The sequence below is a fragment of the Carassius auratus genome, unplaced genomic scaffold (genome assembly GCF_003368295.1).
Source record: "Carassius auratus strain Wakin unplaced genomic scaffold, ASM336829v1 scaf_tig00012942, whole genome shotgun sequence".
NCBI lineage: Eukaryota > Metazoa > Chordata > Actinopteri > Cypriniformes > Cyprinidae > Carassius > Carassius auratus.
The window spans coordinates 20163-43817 of NW_020524349.1; the positions used below are offsets into that span (position 1 = coordinate 20163).

General features: G+C 38.2%; 1 protein-coding gene across 1 annotated transcript; it reads left to right on the forward strand.

Annotated features, from left to right (window-relative positions):
• Positions 1 to 7896: 7896 nt before the first annotated feature.
• Positions 7897 to 23040, forward strand: LOC113073831 (NMDA receptor synaptonuclear signaling and neuronal migration factor-like; the record flags this gene model as incomplete). The annotated part of the gene is made up of 4 exons (XM_026246580.1): positions 7897 to 8380; positions 20955 to 21013; positions 21229 to 22047; positions 22974 to 23040. Coding segments are annotated over exons 1-4 (1016 nt in total), but the record flags the coding sequence as incomplete, so codon positions are not given.
• Positions 23041 to 23655: the final 615 nt, after the last annotated feature.

Consider the following 23655-nt stretch of genomic DNA (forward strand, 5'->3'; position numbering starts at 1 on the left):
GGCTTCTCGTCTGGGTAAACAGACCTCAATAAGTCATCTGTCAGCATACGGGAGAGCTGCCAGGCTTTCATTCACTCCCAGGGCTTGGCTAAAGCAGCATGCCCATCTCCCGTCCCTGCCCTACCTCACAAAGTCACATTTAGACAAATGAGCAGCAGCACATTTCAAATCTCTGAAGGGGAACTATAAAACCAGAGAGGAGGCAGAGAGTGACTGGATATGAGTTAGAGAGGCATTGTAAACACTAAAGGACAGGTGGATCAAACTCCAGAACAGCCTACAGTATGTAATCTTTAGATGCTCTAGAGGAGGGATGTCCAAACCTGCTCAAATCTGCCCTAACACACCTGTCTGGAAGTTTTTGGAGCAGGTTTGGACATCTCTCCTCTAGAGCATCTAAAGAATATGCTGTTCTACAGGAACATGGTTGGGAACCACTGCTCTAGAGCACATGTTAATCTGGTCCTGGAGAGCCATCTTCCTTCACAGTTTAGCTTCAACCTGCTCCAACACATCTATTTGGAAGTTTCTATAGTGATTCTGAAGTCTTTAATTAGCACATTCAGGATTGCTAACTTAAGGTTGGAGGTAAAATCTACAGGATATATGCTTTCAAAGGGAAAACTTTGTACTTTATGTATCTCTAAAAGGCGTATAACTTAGAGTAATTATAATATGTACCCTTAAGGTACTACTATGAATGTTTTAGGGGTGCACATGGTACAGAGAAGTATACTTCCCTAGTGACAAGCTGTTGTAAATGTACAAATGTAAAATGTTTGCAATTTTTGTGTAGACTATTTTAAAACCGTTCAAGAACCCCATGATCTCAAAGGCATTTTTTTTAATAGGTAATGTTATAGACATGCTTTTCAACATCAGCATAATGTCTAGTTCACACTGCAAATTATTTTACCCACTTCAACAAGAAAATAACCATCTAATTGATATAATTCATCCAATTACAGTTTTCTACCTTTTCCGGACAGGATCATGACTCTATGAGTCTCTTGGGTATATGTTCTTGTAGGTCCTGATGTTCAGCTTGCTTTGTATGTGCCAATAATTCCCACTGGTCTTGGATGTCTTGGAAAATTTGGAAGTGTCCTGCGCCCTGAGGCTTTGGAAGCCACTGGTCTGAGGCCCTAAGGAACTAATCCCGCTTGTCTGGACAATGATTCAGCTCTGGGTAACCGTTAAATCAGAATTAGCAGATTAGACAGTTGTGTTCAGGGATATTCTGTTTATTTGCTGTTGTCTTAAACTGTTTAAATATCGTTCAAAGATTTGATGCCACAGACCTAGTCAAAATCAAGCAACTAGTTCTTCATCTGAAGTGCCTAATGTGAAGTGTGCCTGTAACCTTCGAAAGCTCTCGCTACTTTTGCCTGCAGTATTTATGAAGTTGAGACAATTGGTGAGTAGTCCCATTATTGTTTAACTGGATTTTCATATACTTATTACACCAGAGAATGCATAATTCATAAAACTGTACACAATTACAATATGTGTACATTAGTATTGAGCACCTTGCCTGTTTCCGTCTCCATCTGTCTCCACATACCTTCATGCATCTACCTCTCCCTACCTCTGTTCTAGGTTTCCCTCTCTCCCTCCCAGCTGTTCCTCCCTCCCTCTCTCCCTCCATGGCAGGAATCAGGCCACGTGGTCACAGCCAACAGCAGGCAGGGGTGAGAGAGTGTAAAGCAATAATCTCCCTGCAACATGCATCATTCTCCTAGAGCCTCATGTCAGGGTGAGATACAGGCGGCAGCTAGTGAGAATATTCACACGTGAATCATACACAAATCATGGCACTGTTCGTCATCCTGCTATAGTGTTTAGCTACAGCGGTATGTTCCAAGGTGAACCAAGGAGCTGATAGACATGAGACTCACGTACGGTGCGAGGGCTCCCTCTCTCTGGCAGGATAATCCGGCAGGCACTAATGGTGCCTGTCCCGATGCTGCAGCACTGATGACATTGCTGGAGTTGTTCGGAAGAGGCAGTGAGCCTCAGAAACTTGTGGAGATTAACACATACCGGAGAGGTTCAGTAATGTTTGACCATCGGGGCTTTAGCATGATGGGAGTAGATGTTGTAAGTACTGAGTGAGTGTTTAGCCATTTTGTCTACTCTGGTGGGGTTTTTTGGCATCTTTTCATGCCATACGTGCCATATTTGATGGCATGTGAAGTTAAAAATAGTTCAAAATGAGTTGTCTCAAGTTTTAAGGCCGTATTCTGTTACATTTAGTTGAATCCTGTTTTGGAAAGAAGAATGCAGACATTAATTTTGAAAAAGGAAGAGAGCATTGTCAAAGGCAAGCGCTGATTGCTGTCGTGAAGGTTGCAGTCTTGTACCCATTTCTCAGTTCACAAGACTGCTGGGTGTCGCATTCTTTCATTTTACTATTCAGAAGAGTGCACTATGTGCCTTTGATGCATCCTTTTGCAGACGCTGCACTAGTTCACTGCATCTAACTTCACAACGAACTATTACACAACAGTCTTTGCCACAATTTGTAGGCTTGGAAAGACTATGGGGATTATGGGGAAGTCGTGGCCTAGTGGTTAGAGGGTATGACTCTTAACCCTAAGGTTGTGGGTTGAGTCTCGGGACGGCAATACCACAACTTAAGTGCCCTTGAGCAAGGCACTGAACCCCAAAACGGCTCCCCGGGCGCTGTAGCATAAATGGCTGCCCACTGCTCTGGGTGCGTGTGCGTGCCTTGGATCGGTTAAATGCAGAGCACGAAGTATGGGTCACCATACTTGGCTGCATGTCACGTCACTTTCACTATGGGTCTATGATGATTGTGGGTGGCATTTGTATCATGGCCAGTGTTTAGGTAAATTGCTGTCTGACGAATCTTCAGGGTACTGATACTATAACTAATCACAAAAATCAAGGCACTTTTTGCCATGTTTATATATAGCCTAGTTGAAGATACATTTGGCGTGAAATCTTTAAAAGTCATGCAGTTGTGATTGATCATTGCTGTCACTTCTCATGCCTATCCCTAGTGTAAATTTGTTAGACTTTGACCTAAGAGTGACAGCACTTTAATGTCTCAAACAAATTGCTTAAGAGCCTGTGAAAAGCTTTGTGTCCAGGTCTACTCATTTAGAAATTAAAAAAGAAAGATTGATTGACTCATTTTCATTATTTGAAAATATCAATCAAGATGAGTGAGATCAGGGCACATAGTCTCAGTTATAGACCAAGTTCAGCATCAGATTGATGTTCTTGTAGACCTAGTGCCATTAAGTATTAGGAAACTTATGTCTCTCTTTTTTTTTTTTGGATGCCATTGCATAACATACAAGATACAAAACCATAATGTATCTGAAAACAAATCCTGTGAGTTTTTATTTTAGTTAGGCTGCTAACATCACTTTCCTGAGATATTATACTGTACATATGCATTCATACTGTACTGTCCAAACACTTTTTGGGGCTACTGTATGTGTTTTCCTAAAGAAAGGAGAAACAAATAAATGCCAACAGAGAAGTCTTATTCGCACCCTCTGAACATGGAAAATGAGAGTGGCAATTTGGTTGTCATTTAACTGTGCTGACCTGTAGTAAAAATCCCCATAAGTGTAGTAAGAATCCTGATGATATTGACTAGATGGGGCTGTTGTGCAGGTGTATGTTTGCATTTGCGTCTTTGCTTTGTCCATTTGTCAGTCTAAATTAGCCTGGTGGACTTTAATAAATGTGAGCGTTTGACCTTCTCTGAAGTAGATTTTGTACTGCTGTCTGAAAGTTCTTTGTTTTTGTTCTTCATGCAGTTTGCTACTTAGCAAAAGGGCATGGAGGTATTATGTATAGCAAGCTAAATGTTTACCCGTTTACAATGCTTGAAAAAGAAAGCTTGCAAATCATCTTTTTTTTCCATTTTCTTAGCAAAATGAAGTGATTGCTGGTCCATGTTAAGATGGGCTGTTCTGGATGGTTGGCCAATGCTATGTGGTTGCTAGTTGCTAGCCAAGTCTCTTATCATATTAATGCTGAAGACATTTTTTTTTTTTTCTGTGAATCTATGGGATTTTTTCACCTGCTTTATAATCTGCCAGGTTAAAAATAATTAGTATTGCTTTAGCAAGCCAATGAGATTTCACAGCTGTAGCAGAGGCCATTTTTAGTGAATATCTTACATTGAACTTTTTTTTTTTTTTTTTTGGCTCTTCTATAAATTGAACAGTACTCATTAGTACAAGATCAGTTCAGACATTATACCCGACCTTTGTGTTTCATGGATTAGAAAAATAATGCAATGTAACAACATTAGGTAATGATTAAAAAAAAAATATTTGGGGTTGAACTGTTACTTTTAATGAGATTATAAATAACAAGAAGTGAACTACTCTAAGCCTTAAATAGCAACAGTATTATAATTGTCCATTAAAATGTTTGCAAAGCCACAGGGTTATGTTGTTACAATTTGTGGTCCTTCTGTTGTCATCATACCTTTGTGACTAAGGATGGTCCGTAGTGACAGGTTTCAGAGGAGATGTGCAGAGTCTGGGGGTGTGTGCATATGACTCAAAAGTTATCTGGGGATCTACGCTGTAATTATCTGTTTAATGATGTGTAGTACATCCTGGGTTTCTACAAATCAACACTGCTGCCTCCTCACAGTAGTGTCATCTGGTGGATGATACGTCTGACTTTTCCTGTAGCAAAAAATCACCTACTTTACTGTAAATGGATTTGTTAAAAAATAATTACTTTTGCATCATTGCCTTTTCATTATTGGCAGGGCTGAGTGAAATGATGAGTCCAAAGCAATGTAAGTTGACCTACATTGCTTAGCCACACTTGACTTAATTTTTCTCTAAATATATAAATGTAAATGTCTCCCACATACATTTGTTAATTAAGTAAAGTATAGCTGTTTTTAAGGTTTAGGCATTACATTGTCATAGCAACAAATATAAAAAAATCTTGTAACAGAAAAGGTTTGTAAGCAATTTTTTCACAGTAAAGTACAGTAATGTTAACATTGTTGACATCTTCTAGCTACACTATTCAAATTGAATGATTTAATCACTTTTTAATTTAATTTTAATCACTTTGTAAGTGCCACACTGCAAGAGATGCATTAATATGGTAATCAACATTATGCCACATTGTATTAAACCTTTAAATATTCCTTCAAGATGCAATACTGCATGCAGACTTTTACTTTTAAACTAATGCAGGATATGTCAAGCATATAAGTAAGTTAATTTAACATAAAAATTCCTTAAAGTCTCAAATAATTCCTCAGATATATTCATGTTTCTCCTAGACATTTGCGTAAACAGACGCTGTGCCAAATTAAATGAGATCATTTGCTTGTTTTACCTACATGATTACCAATTACTGCATTATTCAAATTAAGTTTCAAATTATGCAAAGTGATGAAGATAAGGGTCTCTCTGTTGCAATTATCACAAGAGTTTTTAAGGATAGCTCTCCTTGCTGGTGTCAGTGGGAATTTATGAGATTTCACATGCCATTATTAGCAGCTGTCGATACACAAATGTGATGCAGCATTGGCAGGAGCTCTGGCACACAATGAGCCAGCGGAGTAATGGAGTATGAGTGTTTTGGCTGACCTTGTTAGGGTATTTGTTTTGGAACACACAGTGAGTGATGGGTACAGCAGTGCCCCATCGAAATGATCCAGGTGTGTGTGAGAGAGGAGACTTTGTCCAGAGCACAGATGAGGGCATCATGCCCAGAAGAACATATTGCTTTACCATTTCTTCATCATCATCATCATCATCATCACCTGAACGGATAAGACACAACAGCACAAAGTTGTGCATTTGTTTGTACATTAGGTGATGATTTTTTTCATTTTACATTTGTCCTCCCAGAGGACATTTCTTGTTAAAACTTCAGGCTTCAGACAATGTTGCCAGTAGTAAACAAGATTTTTTTTTTTTTAAGTTGGAAAATAAGTAGCTTATGCAGAGGTGGGGAGTTGGTTTTAATACATTTTTTGAATAATTAATTTGTAACGCTTAGCTGTGCATGATGTGAACATTCACTGCAGTCTGTGTGGGGATAATTAACAAATTATATCGGCTTTATCGCCAGCACATGCTGTACATAGTGCTGCATGTCTCAGTACTGTGTTAAGGAAAATGCATTTTGTCATTCATTTATTTCTGTTTTTCTTTCTTTCATCAGCAGTCCCACCATGCTCACTCACAGCCCAGGGCTCCCACGGATTATTTATTTGAAAAAATGGTGTTGGCCTCATAAAATCCCAAAAGTACTTTAATATTCTCCTCAATGGGAGATGCAGCACTGCATTCACCTTTCAATCCGCTCATCAGTGGATCTATGGCACAAGCAGTGGTTTCTCTCTTGCCCGTACACAGATAAGTGTAGTGAAAGTACCTGAGGGTGCTTCAACGACGGTGATATATGAGAGCAAATTTCCTTTTAAAAGATGCATTTCTCTAAAAGAGCTTCACAAATGGATTTGTGTGTTTACAACATGCTTTTCCATTTGTGTACTTCTGGTTGCAATTTGTACATTGTACACTCTGGCAGGCACAAACGCTGTACTCAGTATTTGGACCATGCCCATGTTGAAGCAGCTTTTGTGGATGGTTTACGTCCTTCTTGTGAGGACATGGCTATAGGCAAATCGTTCTCGTGGCTTGCGTTTTTTAAAAAGACCACAAGTCACATTAGCTCCTTCCCATGTTGGCCCTTATGCTTCCGTGTACAAGGCCACGGTGGTGTGCACTAAACGACAGAAAGGAGATTTGGCTGGAATGGTTCTGCTGGATGAATTCCCACTGACATCACATTCCTCCAACTGCAGTTGTTCTCCAGTAGAGTTTCTGAGTGAGTTTGGGATCAATCTCTCATTCGGAGCTCACGATGGCACTTCTGGACACCTCTGGGTGCTGTGCGTTGGTCTGAACCTGAAACACAGATGGCAGCCCTGCTTACCCAAGCAGCAGAGAGCATCAGGCTTGAGTGGATTGAGTGGAGTGACCTAGCAAATTATGCATGCCATGTGTTAGAGTATGCACTAGCTGTTTGGCACAGTTTGTTGACTGCCAATCGAGTTTAAAGACTGGGAAGGGTGCAGAAACGGGTCTGATGATATTGGGTCTAAGGTATCAAGGATATTCTGATGTCCTCTCCCTTATTGAATGTGCACACTAGCTTAAAGACGTGTCTTGTTTTTGCTAGTAAGCTATGCAAGACTAGTTTTAGGGACTGGCTACCACAACTCAGGGAGGAGCTGAAAGGAGGCCATTTATTGTAACAATTCACAATGTCCCTAATGACAAATGTCATTAGTTACCTGTAATAATGCTGTTCCAATTAATTTAGCCATGACCACTTGATGCATTCTTTTAGATTTGTCAACTATTCACTGGATAAATAGATGTAGAGAGGATGGATGGATGGATGGGTAGATAGGATGGAGAGTATGGGCTTATGGATGGATGTGTGGATGGAAAGATGATAAATTGATGGATAGAATATAGATAGAGAGACGGATAGATAGATGGATGGATAGAGAGCTTGGATGGTTGGTTGGACGGATAGACATAACTAGATGGATGGATGATGAATGATAAATGGATGAATAGTATAGATAGACAGGTGAATGAATGATGAATATATATACAGTGAGGATGGATGGATGGTAGGACGGATGGATGGAGAGACAAAGAATATATGTACAGTATAAACTGATGGATGGATGGATGGATAGACAGAGTATAGATGGATAGATAAACTTTATGTACAGTATTTTACCATTATTGAACTACATAGTGATGCCCTTATAATGACATTATGATTCTGGTAACGTTATGAGTAGTGCGGTATTTCCGCGTGTGTTCCGGTCGCTCCAGCTCACCTGACATTAGGCTGGACTTGCTTTAAGAGTGGGTTGAATTGGAGGAGTGCTCGCTGCATATATGGTCCCAATGGGTTTCCGGTCTGAACTCGCGCATTCCCACCACCATAAACACTCTTCAAGCCATCGTATCTTTCTCGTCTCAATGAAGAGAGAAAGCCAGGAGGGGAGGGTCCTGCTCGTGCGTGTGTATTTTCTTTAACTAGTTGACACTAGCAAGAGGAGACGGCAGCATCCTCTGTCCCGCATCTCCTCCAGAATTTTCTGTTATGCTATAAACAGACCTTCATGTGAACGAAGAAGGATCCGCATTCCAAAAACCAACGTGTTCCATCATTTTTTTTACCCCACGCATTTTCTCAAATGCTTTGACATCTGGAATGTGCTGTTTTCTTGCAAGCGTTGTTTCCATGCCAGCATGGGAACTGCAGTGTCCAAAAGGAAGAATCTGAGAAATGATGCGATTTCTTCGGTGGCAGCCAAAGTTAGGTGAGTGTCTGTTTTTATCTGAACTCGGTTTGGGTTCTGCACCGCATGAAGCCCTTCAGCTCTGCTCATTTCTGCATTCGTACGTGTGGCTTCAGAGCTCTGCGCGCGCTGCCGCTGAAGTTATTACAAAACAGCGCGTGGGGATCTCAACTATCATTCATGAGAGAAAGGAAAGGTCTCCCGTGGTATCTGTCTGAGCAAACCGGCATTTATGACCGACGTCCCGAACACGAGTGTATTTGTTATCGTTACTGTTTCATTTATCTACTGAATGAGAAAATTCCGTACATTGATATTCACATTAAAATGACGATTTTCCTCAAAATTACATTTGTGTCATTTACTTTCCCGCATGCTGTTTCAGACCTGTATGACTGTATATATTTTGAGGTGGGGAAATCTGAAGTAGCCTAGCTGTTTCTTTTATATGCAAATAGTTAAATAAAGATAAGTCTCATAAAAAATGTCATTATAAAAGTATCATAAAAGTCTATGAGAGCCATACGATACAGAATGTGTGGCGCAGAACGAAAGCGATTTAATGAAAATATTTGATCAGAGTAGGCTACATGAGAGAATTGGGAATGCCATGTGTGTTGAATCTTCCAGTGAATCATTGTATGACTCTTAAGTTCATATGATGATGATCAGCTCAGTGGAAATGAACATTATTATTGAATATCAAATTAAATATTGCTCATTTTATCATATGGTTATTGTACTATTACGGTGCTTTTGCATCCTTTGCATGTTCAGTCACCAAAAACATTCTTCAGAATTTCTTTTTATATTCAGCAAAGGAAAGTAGGCTATATCATATAATTTTTTGGGGAAATATACTTAATATAAAGGGTCCCACAATTTTCTTATTATATACTTTCATTAATTTTGATACACTTGAGAATAGAAAAAAACACAGAGGTCTCTCAGTAAACTGCAGATTTCATAAACGGAAATTTAACGTAGGTGTGAGAATGCTGTTGTAAAATCCATCTAAATCTTCTGTCTTCTTTAAGCCATCTTGACCACCTTAAGCTGGTTTGCTGGTCTAATATATTCTCGCCAATAATAACGATCAGCTTAGACCATGTTGGACCAGCTAAAGGCCAGCTACCAGCCTAAAATCGTGCTGGCCCTGGTTTTTCTGTCACAGTGAATTATATTATCATTGGCAAACAGACCGGCAGTCTTGTAACCAAGAGTATGATTCAGCCACCACAGGCGATCAATCAACACGTCTTTCTAAGACAACATAATAGTAGCTTGATTTCATTATTATTTATCAAAAGTTCATATTGATTGCTAGTTTTGACTATACAGACCTGTTATTACATAACTAGTGTCTGTTTAGCTCTCATGTGTGTCACTTCTGACATCATTTATAAGATGGCAAGAGGTTCACCTTCTCACCCTAACATCTGGGCCAGGTTCCTCAGCGATGCTGTGAGTCATTGCATCATTCCTGTTTACAAGCCGAATGGATTTTGATTGTTACATTTGAACAGAAAAATTTGCAGCTGTCAATTCTCGTAGATAGAGGTCATTGAAATGACCCTGTCTAAATCCAGCAGTAGGTGTAAAGCATTCAGGCACGGATTGAAGTGATGAATGGGATGGCATTCCTTTACCTCGGTGCATTTATGTGTGTGTCATAAGCCTGAGCTGTTCAGTATGCAGGGCAGGTATATCAGTGCAAACGGCTTTGCATGCTGAGTAGAAATGACCGATGTAACGATAAACAGAATCCTTAATAGATACAACATGTTAACAGCATAAGACACTCTCATACATAGTTTAGAGTTATGCAATATTAGCGATATTAATGTAAATGCATGAGGAATTTACATACTGTATGCTGAACATATGAACCTTTTTGATTAATCATGACCAGTTAATTAATGAAAGTTTTTGTAGATTAGCTGTAGGGCTGTAGTTCTCAATTGGGAACCGGGACCCACGGGTGTCCGTACACTTACTGTTTAAGGGGGCTGAAAGATGACTTAAAATTATACAAACTTAAACTGCAAAAAAATCACAATTTTAGCTGACATCATATTCCTTATTATAATTTTTTATTTTATTTTATTTTGAAGTACCATGAATCTCTTGATCTGGAGTTTTACCATTTTTATGTATCTAAAATTATTTAATTATTATTGTAGCATATTAACTCTGAATAAATAATGGGCAGCTTTGTTGGAAATATTGCAAATATTCTGTTGGCCTTCAAATCTTGGAGTCAAAAAGGGAATCGCTGCTCCATCTCTATCAACACAAACAAAAGAGCCTCTAAAATACCTTGAATTGAAATGAAAGCATTGGAGTAATCAGACAGTATTCAGACTTCAGATGTGGACATGCCCTGAAGGAGGAAACTGCTCATTTGCAAAGGAATTAGTCACTGGCCTGTGGCAGTTGTTACTGTTATTATAGCTTGTAAATTATAGTGATTTTGAGCAAAGAAAGAGGTGTTGAATAATTGTCAGCCAAAGCTGAATTGAAATCATTGTCATATTGTGATTAGTTGACTGTCAAAGAAATGGCTTTTATGTCAAAAGCTAGTCTTTCTCAACACAGATTAGAATAACGTGTACTCTTTGTGCTCACTTGCTATTGAACCTTCCTTTCACCCCCTGGATTCAGCATTGTCCGGGGGACTGTTGCACCTTGTGAAGGCGGTCTCTGGTAATCTCCTCTCCTTCAGACACTGTGTCATGATCATTGAGCTGTTCAGAAGTGAAATCTGTAGGTGGACCATGTTCTATGAATACACACAGGATCAGTGGTACCCAGGCCCACTCCGACACACTACAGAACAGCCTGTTCTACTTTTAAATTCTTCTCAGCTTGGCCACATCATGCATTTGTAGTAGTTTTCTCTGAATAACCCTTCTGAGCTGGTAACTAAAGATTGCAGGTTTGAACCCCCGAGTGGGTTATTTACATATATATATTTACATACATATATATATATATATATATATATATATATATATATATATATATATATATATATATATATATATATATATATATATATATAATTTTATCTCAGGTGATAAAATATTTTTCTTATGATTTTAGTTTGTTGTATTTAATTATAATAACCTTGTTCCAAATCTGCATTGTGTTTCTATCTTCCACAAAAGGAGATATTTTGAAGAATGTTATAGGATCCAAACAACTTTGACTTTCACTGAATGGACATTAATTCATGACACACTTTTCACTTTTGGGTGAACTGTCCCTTTTAGCTTTCAGCATTGTTTATATATAAATAACTATTGGTCCTAGCTCTGTAGCAATACATATTATTTTCTTCTAAGAATCACTTCATATGACTTGGGTTCTTCCTGTTGGTCTTTCTTTTTTGTGTATGTGTTTCTGAGTCATTTTTAGGCTGAATGCTTTCAGGGCCACTGGGTCAGCATGGAGAGCCTGGTCTGTACAGTGTTTGTATGCTAATCATGAGCGATCTGCATTGTTCCACTTGATGCTCATCCACTGATTTATGAGCTGAGAGGCTGAGTCACCGGCTATGCTATCACGCCGTCTCATCTCTATAGATACATGCATATTTCTATTTTGTGAATCCTTTGGGTTTTAGTTAAGGTGTGAATTTGTAAGGTTTAAATGTTCCGGAAAATTCAGAGATCCATTTGTTATTCTTTTGCTGTACTGTTTATAGTGTGTATCCTTAATATCAGAATAGAAAATAGGCATAGCAGAATTAAAAGAAGATGTTAATAAGGGATAAGATTCTTATAATCACAACTGAATGTTGTGTACTGGCTGAGCGTTCAGTGAGATATCACGCTATTTTGAGGTTATGAGTGTTTTGTGTGGTGTGAAAACTTCTCAAAACAGCCGTATTATAAGTTATTTTACTTAAAAAAAAAAAACATATAAGAAGTAAAAACTTTTTTTTTTTAGAATATTTTTTTAATTGCATTTATTACTCTATTGTTCTTTAAGCATAAATATACAAAACTAAACTATTGAGGTTTATTATGCTTAAAACAGGAACAGATTATTTGCCAGTGGGTAGGAAAAAGCAAGTTTAATTTAAGGTATTACCTGAAAACAAGTCTTATTATCTTACAAAGTTTTGCCTATTTTTATATGTATTTTATCTTAATGATTTTTTAACGCTTTTGAGGTGATTTTTAAAATGACTTTCTTTTCCATTATAATGGAGAGACCCCGAGCCAAAATTGAAATTAGGAAGGTTTATTTATTTATTTTTTGCTGGAAACATGAGAAATTCTTTACTCAACCTCTTTGAGAGCCTTAAGGCTGCTGTCAGCTGAAGAGTTTGTGCAGTGTAATCTCTAACTCTGGCACTTAAAACAGACACAGAAATCCATTGACCTATATGGGACCTTTTAAGGAAGCATCCCAAATATTCTCTTACGCCTGCAGTCTCTGAAGAGACTGTTTTTCTTTAAGCCTAGTCTGAGCAATCGAGTGGAAAGTGAGGCTCTTTTCAGTGTGTTTTTATTCCCTGTAGACTGATGAGATCGGACTCATTGATCTATGGACCGTGGATTAATCTGCCAAATGCTGGCATTTCAGATATGCTCATAGATTCCCAGAAAGGATCTAGAGCTGCAACCTTCCAAGTCAACCTCCTTGTAACATATTATAAATAGCTTGTATTTTCATATTATATATCAAAACAGGGTATTTAAGATTTTTTATATATAGCTTTGGGTCTTTTTTTGGCACAGTCCACAGAGGCCATTTAATAACACTGCTGAAACACCAGCTAAATTAGATCAGCTGGTGGCCATCTTCAATGAACAAATTGCAGTCTATAATGTACATTGTAGACATGTTGATTTTGGCTATACCCATCATAGCTGGTAAAGCTGGTCTGCATGCGTTTGAATTATTAATATGACAGTTTATTACAATCAAGTTCCAAATGTATTTCATATTACTGATAAACTGATATATCAGACAATATTAGCATCAGTCAATAACCATATCCACTTGGACAATTAACAGCATAGTTTATATTAATTTCTATTAACAACATTATGAATGAATGATAAACTGTAATTTTTTTATTGATTAGATGTTGATAAAATAAGTTTTCTTTGTTTATTTCAAATCATTTTGGAACAAATAATGTAATTCAAATGCTAGGGGGTCAGTGAGATATTTTCTAATGTTTTGAAATAAGTTTCTTTAGATCTCCAAGGCTGCATTTATCTGATCAAAATACAGTAAAACAGCAATAATGTGAAATATAATTATATATATATATATATATATACATATATATATATATATATATACATATATATATATATATATATATATATATATATATATATATATATATATATATATATATATATATAACTATATATAACTATATATATATATATATAACTATATTTTAAACTATATTTTAACTATATTTTAAAATGTTACTCCTGTGATTGAAAAGCTGATTTTTAATCTCCAGAGTTCAGTGTCACATTATCCTTCAGAAAACATTCTTATATGCTGATTCGGTGCTCAAGAAACATTTCTTATTATTATTATTATTTTTTTTTTTAGAAATCATATTGATTGACCTCTGTTTTTGACCTCTATATTTTAAGTATTCTAAAACCATTTGATAGTTTTCTGTAAGGACGGGACTGAAATAAAAAATAAAAAATAAATAAATAATTCCAAAATTTCTCATGCTGAGTTCCACAGGAACAGATTTGGAACAACAAGAGGCTACAGAAGTAAATAATGACAGAATTTTTCTTTTTGGGTGAACTTTTTCAGTATAGGTAAGACTTGACAAATCCTATTTTATCCAAATGTTTAAAGAACAAATCCTAGATGATACCTCTCACTATGCAAAACCGCTTACGGTAATTGTCTGCCTTAAAGTTTTAACATTATTAATTATACATCTCTGTGAAGAGACTCTACATTACATACTTATATATGAAGTCTGTCGGAACATGCTGCATCTCCCCGTCCCTTCACTTCCTGCTCTATTTATTGTCTGGTAGCAGAGATGAGATTGTGTCCTGTAATTAGTCTGACCGTTTGAGATAATGCAGATCTCAGGATGACTCTGACGCTCTGTGATTACGCCTTTGACATTGTTGTCTCTGCTGTTATGCAAGAGAGAGAGAAAAGGGTCGAGTGAGAGTTGAAGATAGTGTACGCTCAGGGCGAAGGAGGGTTCCAGGCATCATTAAGCCTGGCTCTCAAACCATGGAAGAGGGAGGAGGGTGACATTTTAATCTGTGGTCTGTGCTGAAGCGCAGGTCCCATATGCTGTGCAAACACACACTACAAGAACATGCCATTAGCTGTGCTGCAGTTTTTACTAGCTCCGAATATATCAGAGGAAAATGTGTCCGAAGGATCAGAAATGCTTGACTGTTAGTGGTCCCCGGGCTCATATTCAATTCATGTTATCCACTCACCTTATAATTGTCCTCAAGGATCTGCCTGAATTAAATGCATAAAGATCTCTGGGAAAAGTGCCAGTGAAGTGCATGAATGGTGAAGTGTCTTAAAAAGAAGACGTTGCAGTCTAGACCATCAAGTTTACCTAAATCATTTCGGATTTACTGTAAAGGAATAGTTTATCCAAACATTTTCCGAAAATGTACTCACCCTAAGGCCATTCAAGATGTAGAAGAGTTTGCTTCTTCATCAGAACAGATATGGATACATTTTGCATTACATCACTTGCTCACCGAAGGATCCTCTGCAGTCAAGTCAAGTCACCTTTATTTATATAGCGCTTTTAAGAATTCTGATTGAGACAAAGCAACTGAACAGCATTAAATAGGAAAATAGTATGTCAATAATGCAAAAAGGCAGTTCATCATTGCATTCAGTGATGTCATCATCCAGCTCAGTTCAGTTTAAATAGTATCTGTGCAATTGAGTCTATGATATATGTCAGAAAGACCATCAGCTGGAATTAATTTCCGTTCCGGGTGGTCTTTCTGACAATATCGCTGGAAATTAAGTGTCCCCAACTAAGCACGCCAGAGGTGACAGCGGCAAGGAACCAAATCTCCATCTGTGGCAGAAAGGAGAAAAAACCTTGGGAGAAACCAGGCTCAGTAGTGGGGCCAGTTCTCCTCTGGCCAGACGAAACCAGCAGTTCAATTCCAGGAAGTGAATGGGTGCCGTCAGAATTAAAGTCCAAACAGCTGACGAAAACATGACAGTAATCCACAAGTAATACATACGACTCCAGTCCATCAATTAACATATTGTGAAGTGAAAAGCTGTGTGTTTGTAAGAAACAAATCCATCATCCAAGGCGTATTATCCTTAAACTGTCACTTCTGGTCAAAATACCAGTCCTTAACATTTCTTCCAGTGAAAGTCCATCCCCTGTTGTCCTCTCACATCAAAATCCACCAATCCACAGTTTGGACTGTTTTAACTTGTAACCAGTGCTTGATCTGTGCGTATTTTTCTCCTGATTCAGATTAAATGACTTTTTCACTGAAGAAAACAACATTACAGATACAGGACAAGAAATGTCTTGATGGATTCATTTCTTACAAACTTGCAGAAGCGATTCATTGATAGATTGGAGTTGTACGGATTACTTGTGGATTATTGTGATGTTTTATCAGCTGTTTAGGCTCTTATTCTGACGGCACCCATTCACTGCAGAGGATCCATTGCTGGAGCAAGTGACATAATGCAAAATTTCTCCAAATCTGTTCCAGTGAAGAAACAAACCCATCTACATGCTGGATGGCCTAAAGGTGATACATTTTTTAGCAAATTTTTATTTCGGGTTGAACTATTCCTTTAATTACGAGACCTTTCTATCTTTTAACATTAGCATTCATCTCAATGGTAGATGCTTGGCTGGTGTGATTGATTTGAAATCTGCCATATTTGCTCATGTTTTCAGCTCTTAATAAATTATGTTAAATGCTGTAAATGGCATGTGATTAATTTAAACTGATTTGGTGTAAAAACAGCAACAGTGGTGTACTGCATTATGACAGTTCTGTATTTGAGAGTGGCTTCAGGTATGAATTTTCTAGTGTGTGCATGTTTCATGCATGAGTGCCTGCTGTGTGTGTGTGTGTGTGTGTGTGTGTGTGTGTGTGTGTGTGTGTGTGTGTGTGTGTGTGAATGTGTGTGAATGCACTGTCATGGATTCCGTCTCCTCCTACTGTGCTCATTTTTTTTTTGTGCTGCTTCTGTTGAGTATCATGCTTTTATGTGCTGCTTCTGTTGAGTAACACTGCTGAAAGCAAAGAGATAGAAAGAGCTCTAAAGCATTTGCAGTGAGAACTTTTTTTTGCAATGACCCTGCTGTCCCAAACCTCTGTGGCTTACTTTCTTCTGTGGTGTTCAATGAAAGTACTTAAGGGTTCAGAGTTTTTTGGACGCCACATATTATCATTTTATAGATAAAATACATTTGAAATGACATAACATTGAGCAAATTATCCATTCATTCACTGTGTTCCATTCTAATATGTTTAAATATGTAATTTATTGCTATGATGGCAAAGCTGAATTTTCAGCAGCTCTTCACATGATTCTTTAGTAATCAATCTAATATGCTGACTTGCTGCTAGAGTAACATTTCGTATTAATTAATAAAATTAATTTCAAAAGAAAAGAAACTGAAAAAAACTTTTAAACAGGAGTGTATTGGTTCTATTTATAGAAGAAATTAATGACTATTAGTACAAAAAAAACATAAGACAAAATTGAGTATCTATTAAAAAAAAATTGCCATTGAAAATAATAATTACACACAACAACAACAATGTGCACAGTTACAGAAATGTAGACTTTGTGTGTGTGTTAGTTTTATTATAAATGGTGGAAAGAATGTTTGTGTATCTCAGACTGGAAATGACTCTGTATTGAATTCCACTAGTTTCTCGCATCTTCTTCGACCGTATTTCATCCATTTTCATGTTTAATGTTCCTCTCGGCTCTTTTTTCCCCCCACCTATCTTATCTGTTTCTCTGACCCTCTGGAGTCACAGCCTCAAAACACACAAATTTACATTTTTCCAGTTTTTCCTCTTCTTGCTTCATCTTCGGTCACTTTCTGGAAGCATGCTGACTCCTTTTTATTATTAATTATTTCATTTTCACCTAGTGGCTCCTCTTTTAGTTTTCTCGCTTTAATCATTACCCATTTTCTTGACCTCCCTCTCTTTCGCTCCCCTTCCTTCCTTCTTTCTTATCTTTCTGTATTTCTTCTGATATTTTATTAATAAGATAATTCCCTCAGCTTGGGATGTCTGGCTGATGTTAATCAAAGGAGCTAACAAAAAACGAAGCAGTGTAAAAATTTTGCACACAAGAGCAGATAGATTTTATTTTACATTTATTTTTGTATTTGTATTTATTTGTATATATATATATATTATATATACACACGTATATGTGTGTGTGTGTGTGTGTGTTAATGTCGCTAAGGAAATGTTCACTTAAATTTTACAGGTCAGTGAAACAATCCAATATTCAAATTTTATTTATTTATATATGAATAGTATAGATGATAGTATATATTATAAAAATATGTTTTTATGCCCAATTAAGCATCACCCTGTTAGCTTAGCAACTTAATAACATCAAATCAATCTAAATTTGGTGCGTCATCCTCATTTATCAGTTAGGATGCACCCTTTGTAGTAAGCTACCTATGAATGCTTACTGCATTCCCCAGCTCTTCAGGTCAAGTATGTGGCTCTTCAGACTGAACTGGCATTCCAATTAACCCTATTGCATTGGAGGATGCTTGTTGAATAATTTACAGCCCTGTCACAAAAATGCCATGTTGTTGAACATTACGTCAGGAAAGCTGAGGGCGACTGCGAGCCAGCCACCAGGGATTCCTGTGGAACGATCCCAGGGCGTGTGACAGCTTCTGAGGAGGAGGTTGCAATATTGAGCTCGGAGTGGGTTTTCCATGCGTGGGGAATGGATGTGATTATGTGTGGCCATATATTTTGTGTAGAAAATGTTCATTAGATACATTAAAGGTGTAAGGCATATGTTGGTGCCGGCAAATATTTGTCTGTGTGGCGAAACGGGTTCAGGCAAAGCATATTAAGGAGTCATCCATTATGTCTCCTACAAGATTGAATCAGCTTCCCGAAAAGCAGTGACTCACCCGGAGATTTACACAGTTGTGTGTGCCAAAGCCACCGTATGCAGAACAGAATAAGCTGTTGTTTGCTTATTATTGAGGCGTCAATATGCGCTTATGAAATGTGACCCGCCAGAGTCCCTTTGGTTATACTGGCTTCATTATTTATTCAAATCTTAATGGTCTATTCTGACTGACTAAATCATTTCCCACAATTCTCAGTCGGTGTTATCGATTGTTACTGATGAAACCCCCTCAGGCCTGAACTAATTAGTGTTTCTCTTTCTGTCTCTTTGATTCCTGCTGTTTTTCGATGGGCCAGTGGTGACAAATATCTCCTGTGGGAAGCGTTGTGACGTTCGTTTCGCAGTTTTTATGCATTTTCTCGCTCTCTCCATCTCTGACGCACTCACTTTATAGCTGCCTGTGAATTAAGTTTCAGATTAGTGCTTACTTTGATGCTTTAGTATGAATGAGGTTTTAAGCATCTCTTGAGGTTATCGAGCTGATCATTTGCATCACTGTTATTCATGAGCCTTTCATTCAAACCAATCAAAGCTGTTATCATGTTCTAATGAAGATAATTTTCGGTATGTTTGAGAGAAACTCATGCAGACATTGTATACTCATTTTTAACCATATTTATTTTATTGTACTGTAGTTGACATAATATATATATATATATATATATATATATATATATATATATATATATATATATATTATTCCTATTTAAAAATTATTATTTTATTATAATTGTTGACATTTCCTGCAGCATGGCATGCTATACTAATTTTAATATTTATTATAATTATTATTATTATTATTATTATTATTATTATTATTATTATTAGATGTTATTAGATATTACATGACCTGCAGTGAAATTAGACTAATTTTAAATCATTTTTCTTAATTTTTTTACATTTATTATATTATTATTAGTATATTCTTATTTTTCTATTATTTTGTTATGATTTATAAAAAAATGTATTATGCATGCAGTTTTTTATGACTTTAGAACTAAAAATGGTGATCAGAAATGGTAAAAGAAATGCTGACACCTGACAGTCATGTTAAGTTTCACAGTTGTTTTATTATATATGTAGTTATTTAATTATTATAAATTTATATATTCACATCCATATTTCTACATGCTTAATATCTTTGTTTGTCCCTTATCAAATCCATCGTTCTCTCACTTCCTTCCTCTTGGACTGGAAAGATAAAAACGCTACATCTGAATCTGTGGGTGGCTCTGAAATTCAAAGCAACCAATAACATTTACACAGTGTGTGTGTCTCTGTTCCTTCTCCTCGTCCTCATCCTCCTCCTCTCTCTTTCTCCCTTCCTCTCCCCACTCTTGTTTTCCAACCTTTCTTTCTGCCATATGCCCTCTTTTTCACAGTCACATGCATTTCCACATGCCTGCCCCTATTATAGCCTTCACACTGCAGAAGATGAGCCACATTCTTAAGTTTGAGGAGTCCGGCTTTCAAACCTCCTGATGCAGACAGCTGCCACATGCAGAGCATTACATATATCCCTGTGAAAGCCCTTTATACCCGAGTCTGGTGTCAGCTTAGCAGGTGACATTAAGAGGCTAAGAGTAGTCCGCATTGGGGCCTGTCATTTCTTAAAATGAAAAAGAAGTGAGAGAAACTGACAGCCGGATCCGGAAGCAGGAAGAGGTAATGACATAAGGAACTATATATATTCTATCAAGAAGTGCTTTATCGTGTTCATTTGTGGGGAAAATGGTTATTTAAAGGGGGCCATGTCATCAGTTTTTCATTACGTTTTTGCATTAGTTTGCATTAATGCTTTCTTGAATGCTCTGACATTCTCTTTTAAAAGAGAAATTGTGATGGGGTTAATTCATTAAAACAGGATTTTAGTTATGAAAGGATTGCAGTAAATGTTAAATACAATCATTTGCTGACAGGGTCGCTGGATGTTGCACTGCTGGATTACACTGTGTGATGCTTCTGTGGTTTTGTAGCCTGATGTCTGAGCTGATTTTAGGAGAAAATGTGTGGAATTTTACAGAATGGATTTCACATAGTGAAATGAAATCTGAGCCGAGAGTACTTTTGTATTATGTTTTTTTATTATTATTATTAAAAATATTATTTATCTATACATCTTCATTATAACAATGAGTCTGTAATGATTCTAAATGACTTTTCAGAAACCTTAAAGGGATAGTTCACTGAAAAAAAAAATTTGATTCAGTAACTGCTCCGACTGATTCATGAGTTAATTTGATGAAATATTTGTCAGACTGATTCAAGCCTGTAAACTGGTTTGTGAGTCTTTTTGAATGATTCATAAATAGAACCAAGTCATCTGTTTGTGACTTCACAGCATGCGTGCCTAACGCTCTCCTTCATCCATGACTGTATTTACAATGTGGGCCTGCCAATGACAAATGTGTGTGTGTTTTTTTTGCAGAGCAGCTCGTGCATTTGGAGAGTATCTTCACACCCATCCTGAGAACTGCAACGGATCAGGTCAGTTATTTCCAGTCCTCTGTCTTTCTGCTCTTCTTTTTTCCAGTCCACTTAGAGCCTGTGATGTTCTCAGACTCCAGGCACATTCATGTTTCATGAAGAACTGTGCCATTTCTTAATGTAGCGTGTGTTACCTCATCTGTCTTTTTCTCTGTCTTTTTCTCACTTGGTCCTCTCTCTTTCTTTTGTCATCTGTCCTAATGTTTGATTTGAAGATCACCTACTGTCTGACACCCTCGTTGGCCAAGACACTGACTCCCCAGACAGCCTGTGCACTCAGAACAACAACTTCCATAGCTGCACCCACCAGGGCGACCCCAGCTTGATCAATCCTGCCCTGGGCCTTCTAGAACCTCCACCTCCGGCAGCTTCCTCCAAGAGCCGGCTGTCCCTAGAGCGCAGCTTTTCAGCAGAGGAGGACCAGCAGAAGTGCGTGGAGTGTTCCCTGCAGCCTGCTCGGGTCTACACCATCACCGGAGAGAGCGGCATGCTGGGAACCAGCAGGGGAAGCAAGGAGAACCTGGAGCTCGAGGTCTTGAAAGGGGCGCAGGAGGCATGTCATGCCCAAGCGCTTGCCCAGCTTTCTACATCCTCCAACTCGTCTTCTCCTACCCAGCACCACCACCGCCACCATGGAAGTGGAAGCGGAAGTAGATCTGGAAACCAGCAACACAGCAACCCATATCATGGCAACCACCATCACAGCAACACCAGCGCAAGTGGAACCAGTGGCGGAAATGGTGGAACAAACCCCCACCAGCACATCTCCAGTGGGGGAACGTCGCACCATCAACACGGGGTGCCCCATCACCACCACCTTTCACAGCCTCTGCAGAGCTCGGTCAGCGCACACAACATCCGAGGCTGGGGGGAGGGAAAGGACTGCGGCCTGGTGTGTGAGGCCTGTCCCGGGGCTCCCTCGCGTAGTCAGGGCTCCCTTGACCTGGAAAGCAGCACCCGAGAGGCAGGCAAGCAGCGCCGGCCACCACTTGAGCGGATGTGCAGTGTGGACCGCATGACTGGGCTGGAGCGAGGTGAGAGGGGGAGAGCGACGGGGAGAGAAAGAGAGAGAGAGGCTCTGGCCGAGGGGAAGGGGTGGGGTTCAGCCAACAACAGGGGCGTCGATGTGTTCGATGTGCCGTGGTCTGTATTTTTCCACTCTCCTGTGTCTCTCTCCTCTCTCCTGTGTGTTTCTTTTGTGCTCTCTCCCTCTGTGGGGCGGACCATGTGTGTATGTTGTGGCTGGTGGATCTTCACACAGTTGGCCCAGAAAGTATTGGACACTTAAACTACACTTAATGGAATGTTTCAGATTCAGATCTAAAGCTGAATCAACAGCATTTTGGCATGATATTGATCACTAATTCAGATTTTTTTTTATTCAAAAACAAGCAAAGATTGTAGTTAGTGAGGCCTTGCTGATATTAAATGAAGTCCTGAAATGCATATGGCAGATACTTTTTTCCCAATTGCATCTGGTATCAATTGTATTTAAGATATACAATTATCATCAGTTCATACATACTTTGGGAATTGAACCCATGACCTTGGTGTTGTTACCACTATGCTCTACTGCTTGAGCTACAGGAATAGAAAAAAATGCTCTTATTTTAGCCAGTGTTGTTGGACAGCAATGATACTTGATTGATTATGCTCATACATGTTAACATGAGGCTAGTCAGACTATTAGTTCATGCATTCCTTGGGAATCAAACCCATGACCTTACCGTTACCATTCTCTATTGTTTAAGCTACGGGAATAAAACGCTTTTAGTTTAGTCACATATACAGTACAGCCATGGTACTTCAGTGTTATTGATTAGATTGGTGGTGGTGGACTTTTCTGAGTGTGGCTTATGTGTCCAAGTACTTTTTGTTTGTTCAGTTTGACACAATCCATATATTCTGATATATAATTTCAACTATACTAATGTTATCCCTTATGTCTGTTTCTAACCAGAAGATAACAGTTGGTTCCCTAAAGAGAGCATGTTCAGCTTTCAGACTGCTACAACGACCATGCAGGCGTGAGTACTCACTCCATTACACACATACTCACACTGAAGTTTGAAGCCTATATTGACCTCAAGTACAGATGGCATAACAGGTGTCTCGCCACAAACACTCATTCATTTAGTGACATTTACTGTCAAACTGACTCAGAGAGCCATCAAGTACATGATGACCACACACACTTTCTTCAAACATGGTTGTTATCTAAGCTTTCTCTCTGTCTTCTTCTCTTCTTTTTTGTCTGCCTGACCTCACCGCTCTACAGGATTTCGTGAGTATCCCTTTTGTACCTTTTAAATGTCACAAAATGACAGTGAGTGATGTCAAACACTAGCTTCTCCAGCACTGCCTACCCTGCCATCCCTTCAGTCTTACCAATTTAGCTCTATTTACTATATGCAACAGTGTTTGAAATAAATAAGAAATACAAGAAAAAAAATATATATATTCCTATCCGGATGGGATTATGTAACCCCTCTCTCCGGGTCCTCACCGCCGCATCTCCTTCTCATTCCGAGTGGTTTTCGAATTCAGGTTTCTGGCATGGAAGGCAGACACACTAACTAGGAATATTTGTTGTTGTAGTATTTTTTTTTTCTTGTATTTCTTATTTATTTCAAACACTTTCA